The 12404-nt window shown below is 45.0% G+C and overlaps 1 protein-coding gene across 1 annotated transcript in view; it reads right to left on the bottom strand.

Annotated features, from left to right (window-relative positions):
* FGF9 (fibroblast growth factor 9) overlaps positions 1–3396 on the bottom strand; it is a 31422-nt gene extending 28026 nt beyond the window's left edge. Inside the window, exon 1 of the mRNA XM_030561992.1 lies at positions 2341–3396. Coding sequence (XP_030417852.1) covers positions 2341–2617 — 277 coding nt within the window. The 5' untranslated portion in view covers positions 2618–3396. The remainder of the gene's footprint in view (positions 1–2340) is intronic.
* Positions 3397–12404: the final 9008 nt, after the last annotated feature.

Genomic DNA, 12404 nt, shown 5'->3' with positions numbered 1-12404 from the left:
TGGCTCTGCCCTGAAGCCCCCGCTGCCAGCCCTAACCCCACAGCTGCCCCAATGGGGTCCCTCTAGCTCTGGAAGAGGCAGGGCCTGGCTGTACGTGCGGCATAGGACGTCCCTGACCTAGAAGATTGAAAGGAGACTTCAGGTCAGCGCCCGCCCGCCCGGGATGCTATCCAGCCCTGGTACACCTGCAAGGAGATAACACCGCCCCACCACAAGTCAAACCAGGGCCCCCTCCCAGCACCTGCAACCCGGGACCCTCCTTTGCAAACCCCTACAGCGCTGCCCCGCGCTTTGCTTCGGCAAACTGCCGGGAAGGCAAAGAACTCCTCCGCCGCAGCGCTAGAGCAGCAGCCCCCTCGCAACAGCTCCGGTTGGCTCCCCAGCACTACGGCGGCAAAGCCGGGCGCCGGGCAGGAAAACAGGCTTCGAACAACGCGGTCCCCGCCGCCGCGCTGCCTGGGCAGGACCAGCTGGCAGCGCCCCTCCGAAGGGGGGGAACCCGGAGGGGTCTAGGACCCTGCAGAGTCCCTCCTGCTACGGCCCAGGCCAACGCGCGAAATAGCAGCCGCCGCCGCGCGGTCGCCGTACACCTGCCAGCGGCGTGAGCCCCTCGCCTCGTAACGCGCCCGAGCCGCCTGCTGCCGCTGTCTGGCAAAGTGCTCCCCGGTGCTCCGCAAAGGCCCCAGCTCAGCTCCGGCCGGCCACACACAGCCCGCTCCCGGGGTCTGACACTAACCTGTGTGCGCACCCACGGCAAGGGCCGGCAGCCCGGGGAGAGTGCAACCATCAGGCAGATATTACTGTCAAGCCTTCAACTTTCCTCCAGAGTTTAGCCTAGGCTGGAAAGCCCAGCTGCGCTCTGCTGCATTGCCCGCATTCTTTTATTATACATTTTATTGTCTTCATCCTAGTTTCGGCCAGACAGCGGGTGTTCCTTCCTCTGTACGTGCGTGTGTTTATAAGATTGCAAATCTTTTAGCAAAACAATCATAAAGCAGGGAAAGCCCTGCCAGTTTCTCTGTCAGCTGCTGTTCCGAGCTGTGTACTGCTGTGTGTGGCTGCAGGAGGGTGTTCGGAAACAACGTTAAATTATCAGACAGAAAAGTCTGACACGGGCTGCTATACGGTGACTGTGCACGTTTTAATCCTCTCCGCCCACCCTCGAATACCTTTGGAGATCATCCCTTACAACACGGGTATTATCTAAACAGACCCACCAAGCAATAAAATACAATTTAGATCTTGTTCAACATCTGGCATTAAAACATGAAGGGGAGGGGGGGAACCCACCACAGGACTTTGTTTTTACGACCTAATTTAAGTGCTGTCAGGTGGGTTCACTCACAAGTTAACTCCTTCCAACAGCCTGGAAGCCCGGATAGCTATGACGGCCCCACCCTCCTTAGAAACCAATAAGTCACTCCATCCAAAGTGACTCGGCTACTTTTATATATGCACCCTACAGAGTCTTTAAAATTACACTGCCAGGAGGGTAGCTCCAGGCCCATTTGACTACGTGTGCGCGCACAGGCTCTTAAAAGTGGATGAAGGCATAAGCCCCCCAGTCGTCAATGCTGAGTCACAAATAGTGACCTCTGGAATTGAAATCCACGGAATGCTCTTTAAAATTAGCTCCCAGCTCTACACGCATAGCTCAGGGAGCCCACATTTTGCTGCATGCTTATAGAAAATGACAAGCACCGGTCTTAACTGGATACCTGCGAGCCCTATAATTCCTACTTCTTACAATGTATTGTCATTATTCTTATTTCATGACTAAGATCTTTTGTTATGCACGCAGCGATCATTCAGAGAGAGATCTTGTGCGGACGTGGAGGGTCTGCCAGTGGATCCCTCACTGAGAATCAAGACGATCAGTTTATAATTCAGGTAGTTAACTTACTAAGATATATTTTTTTAAATCCTTCCATAAAAGTGGCTACAGACTGAGAGCCACTCCCTTCAGGAAACTCAGTGGATTTTAAAATTGTAGTAGTTATTGATTAAAAATCCTTTAAACTCCTGAAATCAGCCCATTCAGTAGAAGCGTCCTGAACAATAAACAAAAACTCCCAATCTCTCTCTCTCTCTACCGTTAGGCATAATTTAAAGCTAGAAAATATTACTACTGTACTAAAAATTCTGTAAGTGCCGCTGCTTTGGCTGCTGCAGTTGTGCCACCCGCGTATCTGCATTTCCGTACACATTTCTTTAGCTGGCCCGTCATAACAATAACAATAAATCATTCTCCTCCCGTCTCGTTTCCCCCTCCCGTCTTTTTATTAGTTCTAGCACATTATTTCATCACATGACCACTAAAGGGTTAATGATAATACCTACCAAATCTGCTGTGGTCTTGCCTGGTTCCCTGGATAGTACCATTGGGGAAGATTTCTAAATGAAATCCAGTCCTGCAGTATAGCTGCCTTCGCCTCAGGATCCCCTTTAAATGGTCCAAGTCCGTGACTGCAGGCCCCCTGGGTAGCCCACCTGCCTCAGACTGACCCAGGTGGTCACTTAACAAAACCGGACTATCCACCGGCAAAACGGGCACATTCCCAAAGGGTACTGCATCCTGCACACCGAAATAGTTCCCAACTTCACCTAAGGGAGCCATCAGAAGATTCTGTTTTTAGAGAACAAGAATAAACAATAATGGTGCCAAACCCAGGAGATACAAGATTGGGTATATCCACTCCACTTCCCCTCCCTATTGCAGTTACAGAGAAAATGTTCTTTCTTCAATCCATTAAATGCATAAATAAAAGTAATATTCTGTTTTGACTGGTACAGGGTCAAGGTCAAACCCCTGTTAGTCTAAGAAACCACCACTTTATACTCACACACTGACATATTTATAAACATATATACGTGTATATCTATATATATGTATATATATCCCCAGCTCTTAGCAAGCAGTAAGGTCTTCAGCCCATCCAACTGTAATAAGGAAAAAAATCCGTAGTTTCTCCATTTGGTTTAAGATAAGAATGACCATAGCAACTTAAATACCTAGGCGTTATAGGGATTTTTTTTAAGATGCACAGGCTACGTCAGGATTTATGGATTCTGACTCCAGAAAGGCATGCGCTGTTTTTACTCTATAACAGACTGCATACATCAGCATGAATCCTGCAAGGGGGCGGGGGAATCTCACGTTGTTGGCGGAGATAAATCCGAAAAAGAAAAAAACTTTTGACGTCCAGATCTATTATCCAGAATTCTCAGGAGGTTCAGCAGATGTCCGCTGGTTTAGAATTATTGACGATCCACAAGCAAAGCAGAAACGTACAAGTGCTTGTGTCTTTCTTGGCTGGCTCGAAACAGGTGTTGCTTCTGCAGGGCTCCCTGTGAAATGTTGTACTCCGGCACTGAGCTGCAGCTCTTGACTGTGAATCTCCATCCAGCACGCAGAGTGGCGCAGGAAGAGGCATTGGGCTGGGTTTAAGGTAGTCCTGATTGCTACTGGGAGGATTCTCCGAGGTCCTAGCGCTCAGCTCTACCTGCTGCAATACAGATACGGTTCCAGCTCTATTCACTACTTAAAGTATGTCTCTTACTGCTCTGCGGCAACATATGCGTGCACATAATTAAATAAATGGCCAGAAACTTTATGGTATAAATGAAGCACATGCTTAATGTATAAAGCCACACTGCTGGCTGGAAGCAGGATCTTTTTGGAGACCCCTGCAGAGCCCTGTCCACCAAGGCACTGGATAAAACAGCATTATCATTGTAACTGGAAAACTACTCTGAAGGTGGATTTTGTGACATTCTCGGTGTTATTTGCGATAGGGGATTTAGAGCCTGGTCACTGACTGTCTGGAAATCAACCCCGCTCTTGCGAATGTAGATAGAAATACCAGCCTCTGTGTCAGAGCAAATCATTGCCGGTTACACTGACAATTGCATGCCAGGTACATTGGATACCAGACACCTGTCCCCATGAAGCACGGCGTGGAAATTCGATCAGTCACCTGGAAGTTTGTGAAACACTTTCATTGGAGCCCCATTATTCTTCAGCTGTACCACGTGGATGTTTTCCTTCGCTGGAGCCTGACCCCCTTTCAGCGCTGTCGCATCAGACAGCGCATGGGAGGCGAGGGGCGCTGGGGAGCCGCCGCAGCCAGGAGTAGTTCAACTCGCACTGGAGGGGGCACTTTTGGGACAGCTCTACCCTGCCTTTCTTCTCTACTGTGATCTACGGTACTCACACGCCAGGGAGATCTTCGCTCTTTGCTCGGAGGAAGCTGTAGACTCCTGCAGTTCAGAATCAGGATAAGAGCGTGGGATTATAAACGGCTTTTAAGGCTCGGGAGCATGCAGTGGAGAATCTGGACAGTGTCCCCGTGCTGCTTCCAAAGTCTCCTGCAGCAGCCGACTCCCTTAATGCTTCATAATGAAATCACTTCTCTGTGAACCAGACTGTTCGACGGGTTTCTGCGAGCAAACTACAGTCCAATGCAATTTGAAAGTAAACTAATCTGCAAACCCAAATAATTGACAAATCAGTATTGTCCTCGCAACAATAACACAATGCACCGCAACAATCTGTTGGGGGGAGAGGAGGGCGGAAGGTTACTAGTAAATCTGGTGGGTTTTTATTTATTTGTCACCAGCCATATCACCGCAATGAGAAGGAAGTCACCAGAAAGGTCTGTTGTATTGCCAGAAAGATTACATTACATCAAGGCGAGGTTTCAATGGCATGACCCTCTGATGGGGCAGGGCCCAAAGAGGTTAGTGGTGGAGGCTGGAGACATCTTTGAGAGGAAGAATTTTGCAAGCAGATGAAAAATAATGTATTTGGTGGTTCTTCTATGTGAGTGGCTATCAAGGAGCTGGTGTGACCCATCTCACCTTTCCCAGCTACAACAGTCTGAAGTACAGAATGGACAATATTCAGTTTTGGACTAGCAACAGATTTAAAATCCAATATCTCACTGCATAATGGGACTAGAAATTTGTACTTTATGTTCCTGGAGAGGAGCTGAGAGCCACCTTCCCACTTGTTTCTAGCCCTGATAAACAACCGCATATCAGATCACTTTGTTATATTACCACTGCTGTGTCAACAATGCAAACCTTCATTGCCCATTAGTCCAATTTTCTAACAAGCAATTTCAAGCTGTCTCATGTCACCCATTACGTATGGAAAAAGCTTCCCAGTAATATCCCAAAAGCCACTACAGAACAGTCTTCAAATATGTTAATAGCTATTATAGAGAGGACGGTTCTCCATGTCCACTGAGGTTCTGACAGAAGCAATGGGCTTAGTCTACAGCAAGAGAGATTTAGGTTAGATATTAGCGAAAACTTTCTGACTGTAAGGGTAGTTACTTTCTGGAATAGACTTCTAAGGGAGGTTGTAGAATCCCCATCATTAGAGCTTTTTAAAAAAGGTTGGACAAACACATGTCAAGGATGGTCTTGGTTAACCTGGTCCTGCCTCAGTTCAGGGGACTGGACTTGATGATCTCTTGAGGTCCCTTCCAGCCTTATGATTTTATGATTGTTTTCCTTAAAATCTCTCCTTAGAATTCATCTCTGCCAAAAACACTTGATGTTGGCTAGGCCTGCTGCTTTTTGTGCTAATCATGGCTGTTTTACTGTTTTGTTATCTTTCCCCCATGACACACCAGTTGTCTTTCATCATGGGTAGACATTTTTTAATGACCTATGTCTCCCATACCTCATATAATGGATTTTGGTCCCTGACTTGGGCCTCTGGGTGCTACCATAATACAATCTACACCAGCATTAGGTGGGTGTTTGAAAGCTGTTCAGAAGGTTGTAATGTCAGCAGCAGAGATGGATTAGTGGGCAGAGTGCAGGTGAAATGGCTACAAGGTTATCACATGAATAGCAGCACCATAGTTAAGAGAAAAAGAGATGCACATACACACATATGGGATATCGAAGTTTTGTGGTGTAAAGGTTTTATCTAACTTGAGGCTTTGATGTCTGAATTACTCATAAATATCAAAGCCACACATGAATTATGCAGGACATCTCAAATATTATACCCTCTCTGTAAGTAAGTGGTGTTCCAGCCTGGCACAAAATCTATACAAGATGCATAATGTCAAATGCACCCCCTCACAAAAGTTTGCGTTTATTGATACCTCAAGCAATATTAAAAGCCTACACTTTTATCCCCAAGACATCCATGTGGAAATGTCTCTACCCCTAGTTCCCTTTAACCAGAATATCATGCCTACCTCTTTTATATCCTGGTGGACTTAAAAGGTTGCATCTGCCACTATGAGTTGTCAGAAGTTTCTTCTCAGCTTTCTACAGGATTTTAACTCCTGCTAACAGAGTGGATCAACACAATCTTGCATCTCCATGCAGGACTGTAGTTCCTGGCACCCTGTTGCACCACCATATAAATTTCCTATATGTTCCACATAAATGTGATATTTTTGAGATATAGTGCATGTATCATGCACCTTTTACTGCTTCACCTCCACTTTGCCCACCAGTTCATCTCCTGGCTTATTTCTCACATATCAAATTCTGAGCAATTTCTTATAACCACCATCATAAAAAAAAACAATTTGCCATGAGAAAAAATTCTTCCTTTCCCAAAAACATATGGAGATTCACCCAAAAATGCTTGGGCCTCACCCCTAGTATGAGCAATACTGAGTCCTGGATCAGTGTTAGGTTTAAGATCCTGTACTTTGTAGAGAGAGAACTGGAAGATTTATACCATTGGAAAGAGAGGATTCTTAGTTTTCCGGAGGGACACATAGCATTTGCTTCTGGGCCTAGAAAGTCTTGAGTTATCAGACTTTAAATAAGTGACATTTGTCACTATTTTAGGAGGCTGTGTGCCAGAGAAGCAGCTACTCTGTGTGTTATGTTCCCTTAATCTGTATGGATATTTACTCAGATATCTACATGAGTTAATGCTGCTTCAAACAACATTAACTCTTATTTTGTGCCTTCAGCCCCCTAAGCAAAAGGAACTGTTTTACCAGATATAAACAGAGGATCCACTGGCAACTTAGAGAAGTCACGCTGCCATGAAGGAGAAGGGAGCCAGTCATCACCATGGAGGGATCAGCTCTCAGTGGGGCTCCAACTTCTTTTTCCCCTGGGTACCCAGGATCTGCAGAGTTTGCATTCTGTGTGGTCCCACATATAACCCACCAGGTGAATTTAGGGGAGTTTTGCAGGACATCTGTCACCTTCTGCAAACTTCACTGCAGGATGATATTATACTGGTAATTATTATTCCTGATTATGGCATTCTAGGTGCACGTGGAATTGTGCAATAGGACTGTGCTAAACATATACCCATGCCTTGAAGTCTTTACATTCTAAGACAATGACCTGGTACAGTGCAAAATGAAGGAAACAATACATCAGAGGTATCATTGAAAACGTGCTTGTCAGATGCATGCATAAAAACTGGAATTTAGGCATGTGATACTATTTTCAAGTTCTCTCCCAGGAGGGGAGGGATTGAGAATTGAATCAAGGCAGAGAAAAGGTTGTTAGGATTGTGCGCAGGGGATTCAATTAAGTTGAAGAAGTAGAGCTGGTTAGCAAGGAAGATGGCAGAACTGAAGGAGGAAAGAACAAATTTGTAGTGGAGGTCACAGGATTTCCACCAGAGATGCTCCACAGTGAAAGAGCAACAGCAGAGGAAGCTGAGGCAGGGGGTGAGCCACCGTAGACCTGACTGTGGGAGAAAAGGGCAAAGGAGTCACAAGTGAAGGAGAGTGAAGCATGGAGAGACTCAACAACCATATCATTGGAACAGAGGTCTGAGAGGAGATGCGATGTTATCAGTGCTGATGGACTGGAAGTCAGCAGAATGGCTAAGAGACAAGGCACTGGGGAAACGGGGAGGGCTGATGAGTGCTGCTAAAAGAGACCATGTGATGGTTGGGGAGAGGGAACTGAGCAACAGAGAGATCAGAGAGATAGCAGTGCTTGGTAAAGACCAAGTCAAATAAATGGCCTTTTTAATGAGTGGGATAGTTAAACCAGGGCTGCAGGTCAAATGAAGGGGTGAGTGCGAGGAAATATGCAGCTAAGGGGCAGGATAGGTCATCAACATGGAAGCCTAAGTCACCATGGATGAGTGTGGGAGATTGTGAGGAGAGGAAGAGAGTGTTTCTGCTCCTCTCCAAAATGGGTGGAGAGGGAGCTAAGCTATTAATGTAGATACACAAATGAAACCCTAAAAGAAACAAATATGGAGGCAAATGCCACTTTGTTCCAGCAGTTCAAGACTACTGAAACCATATGACTGAAGTAGGTTGGATTAATAAAAGGAAATCTCAGATGGCAGAAGAGTAAAACACACAGGAATCATATTTATCCTGTGCTGGATAATATCACATCATACTTAACTTTTCAGGCGAGAGGATTATAAACCACACTGCATGAATTTCCTATGACATGATATTTTACCACTTTTAGGAACTAGTGCATGTACCCATATAGAGAACTGGTTCGTCCTCATATTGACAAACATGGCCAAATATGAGAATTCTTCCTGTCCTTGGGAATTAACTGATTGTGTGATTTCAAATGTCATGCTTTAGGTACATACAAAATAATGCTATTATCAATTAGCCACAGCAAACTGCATTATTATATGTATTAACATGGTCTTATCGAACCTATATAGCTCTAGGCCAGTGGTTCTGAAACTTCTGTACTGGTGACCCCTTCCACATAGCAAGCTTCTGCGTGCGACACCCCCCTTATAAATTTACAACACTTTTTTATATATTTAACACCATTATAAATGCTGGAGGCAAAGTGGAGTTTGGGGTGAAGGTTGACAGCTCGCGACCCCATGTAATAACCTCAAGACCCCTGAGGGGTCCTGACTCCCAGTTTGAGAACCCCTGCTCTAGGGGATATCTGAGGTAGATAAGGTGGAAGTATGCATTAAACTGCCAAATATGTTTGAAATTTCTCCCACACATTTCTGTACTGTGATCATACACATATGTTAACTGTTGGCTCATATCTGTTGTTACTTATGAATTATTTACCTTATGATGACTAAATACACTGAACACATAGTATAAACTACAATAAAATGGATTTCTTAGATATGCTAATAACCTCAATATATGAAACACATGCCTGAAAATTGAAAAGAAGAACATTTAAAACTGCCTGTGAGAAATCTTTGAAGAGTTACTCCAGATTACTAGATTTTCATTCACTTCATGTTAATTATATTCACAATATGGTTCTTTTTCACTTGCATACAGCTGTGCACTAAATAGCTATTAGCTGGATACTATAGGAACATAGGAATTGCAATACTGTATCAGACCAGTGGTACATTTAGTCCAGTAGCTATTCTTCAATAGTGGCCCGTACCAGCAGCTTCAGAAGAAGGTGCAAGAAATCCTGAAGTAGGCAGATATGGAATTGCCTGCCCAAAAGGAAAGTTTCTTCCCAAGCTTCACTTGTTAAAGGTTGGCTTATGCCTAGAAGCATGAGGGTTTGTTTGACTTGCTTGTAACCTTTACACCATTTGGCAAGAGAGAGAGTGCTGGTTTATACCAGCTGAGAAATTGGTCCACTGTTGTGTATGCTGGTAAATAAAAAACTGCACTATAACCCTTCTGCAAGTCTGAGTTGGCAGCAATAAGGGCTGTGTTCAATATCTAGGGGTTCCTTTTCAACAATACAACACAAAACTATCTTGAGCCCCCACCCAGCGACCTGAGACAATTACACACCACCCCCTGGGCGCCTCTAAGAGGCAATACTTCCCTTCTCACAAGCACAGAGTCTGAGTGTAGCAAAAAACCTTTAATAAAAAAAGGGAAGTAACTCAGCATTAATTTGGAAAAACACTGCAAAAAGGATTCAGACACATAAACCATGAGCAAAAGACCCATCCCCAAGGAAGTTGGATAGTGTCCTTTTCCCCTTAGGTTCTTAAGTCCAGCAACCCAAAAGTCCCTTTAACATGCCCATCCCTTCTCTGAACCCCACTCATAGTTGCTGTCCTTGGTCAGTGCAGACCCAGAGGTCAGAGGAGCATCTGCAAAATTCATCTCCCATCCTGGGTGGAGTGGGGGGTAAGGAGGCACCTTACTCATTCCGCTGCTTGGGCACTCGCTTGGCACCCCTCTCTACCAGCCATCCTGCCAGCTAATCACCATGCCTCTCTGTGGGGCTCTGCCCTGTCCCTCTCTGCCAGCTGCCTTGCTGGCCACTCACCGTGTTTCTCCACCAGCCACCCTGCAGGCCGCTCACCAAAATGCCTTCACGGCCCACCACTTAACATGGCTCTCAGTGATTTCAGCTGTTAGTGTGGCAGCTTCTTACATCAGAGACACTGTCCCAAAGCAAATCTAACACTTAGACCTAGATATCAGTGATTTCAGCTCTGCAGCATGGAATAAGACTCTCAATTGAATGTAAATTACCTCTTATATTACACAGTAGATAGAGGAAGGGCCTACACTATCAGGTGCAAGTACAAGTGCTAACCTCTTCCCAGGGCTTTGGAACCTATGTCCCTTGACTAGCAAGTGCTGTTTAGTTGAGGGTGAGTCCCTCCATCGGGGTATGCCAGGCACAGTTCTGCTGCCCTCAATTCATACAACAAGGATAACAACACTTTATTACCCCTGCCCCAATAATAAGGACACTGAGGATCCAACACAGCCAAAAGTGATCATTTGGGCAAGCAATACCATCATGCTGAGCACTTAGGCAGGGTAAGTGTGCCCATGCAAACAAGATAAGGTCTTCCACAGCTCATCACTAGATGTCAGGAGAGAGCTCATTCAGACTCTGCTTACACTGGTAAGGAGATTAATTTATTGGATGATTGGTTCCATCCATCCACAAAATCTACATCTTTATTAAATTGCTAATACTGTGTATGTGTGACAAGAAATACAGTATCACACAATACTTTATATTATACTCTAGAATAAAACCGTGCTAACAGAAGGGGCAGGACTGATTACACTGGAAATAGACTCATAGACTCATAGACTCAAGGACTGGAAGGGACCTCGAGAGGTCATCGAGTCCAGTCCCCTGGCCCCTGGCCCCTGCAGGACCAAATACTTTCTAGACCATCCCTAATAGACATTTATCTAACCTACTCTTAAATATCTCCAGAGATGGAGATTCCACAACTTCCCTAGGCAGTCTATTCCAGTGTTTAACTACCCTGATAGTTAGGAACTCTTTCCTAATGTCCAGCCTAAAACTCCCTTGCTGCAGTTTAAGCCCATTGCTTCTTGTTCTATCATTGGAGGCTAAGGTGAACAAGTTTTCTCCCTCCTCCTGATGACACCCTTTTAGATACCTGAAAACTGCTATCATGTCCCCTCTCAGTCTTCTCTTTTCCAGACTAAACAAACCCAATTCCTTCAGCCTTCCTTCATAGGTCATGTTCTCAAGACCTTTAATCATTCTCGTTGCTCTTCTCTAGACCCTCTCTAGTTTCTCCACATCTTTCTTGAAATGCGGTGCCCAGAACTGGACACAATACTCCAGTTGAGGCCTAACCAGCGCAGAGTAAAGCGGAAGAATGACTTCTCATGTCTTGTTTACAACACACCTGTTAATGCATCCCAGAATCACATTTGCTTTTTTTGCAACAGTATCACACTGTTGACTCATATGAAGTTAGATCGCTCTATAAGCAGATACAATACAGTGTTCCCTATCAATGCATCTCAACTGTGTTTCAGAAAGGCCTCTTGTAGGGTAAGGGTTCAGTCCCCAGGGCCTCCAGTCAGTTCTGGGATTCCCTACTGAGATTGTCCTCTGTTGTCCTATTCTTTTTCTTCAAAACACACACACACACAAACACACACACACACACACACACACAGAGCTCTATATATAGAGAATAAAATAATAAAATAAAGGTACATAAATAAATTTAGTTCATCGTACTAAGTGTTGTGCATGTCACAATGGGGATTACAACAGAGGAGTATCTGGCTTTTAGTCCTGGGGTGAGTGCACTCCACTGTCTCTCACGTTATTGAGCTGTTGCTTCTTCTAGTCAAAGGTCAAATTGACTACTCAATAGATGACCCAGCTCCAGCAAGGCAGACGGAATAGTGCCTTGGCCACAAATTGGTCAGGAGTCTACCAACGAATCCAAGGATCAATGGCTGTTGGTTACACAGGGTGGCTGTAGGTGGGACTGTAAATAGCCCATACATTATTGGAAAATTCATCCCAGATTTTTTAATTCCAGTGATCAGTTTACATTTTCAAGGCTATCTTTGCAACCAAAAAGGGCTAGAAACTTCTTTTAAAAAATGAAACCTGAGATTCTTTCTCCCATTTGTGGAGTCGCTGCAGCCATGCGCCACATTATTCCCCAAATCTGGTACTGTTTATATTGGCCCTGTCAGGAAGTTTAGCTACTTCTTTGG

The sequence above is a fragment of the Gopherus evgoodei genome, chromosome 1, assembly GCF_007399415.2.
Source record: "Gopherus evgoodei ecotype Sinaloan lineage chromosome 1, rGopEvg1_v1.p, whole genome shotgun sequence".
NCBI classification, from domain to species: domain Eukaryota; kingdom Metazoa; phylum Chordata; order Testudines; family Testudinidae; genus Gopherus; species Gopherus evgoodei.
The sequence above is the reverse complement of the archived record's forward strand: the minus strand, read 5'-3'. Positions and strand labels throughout refer to the sequence as shown.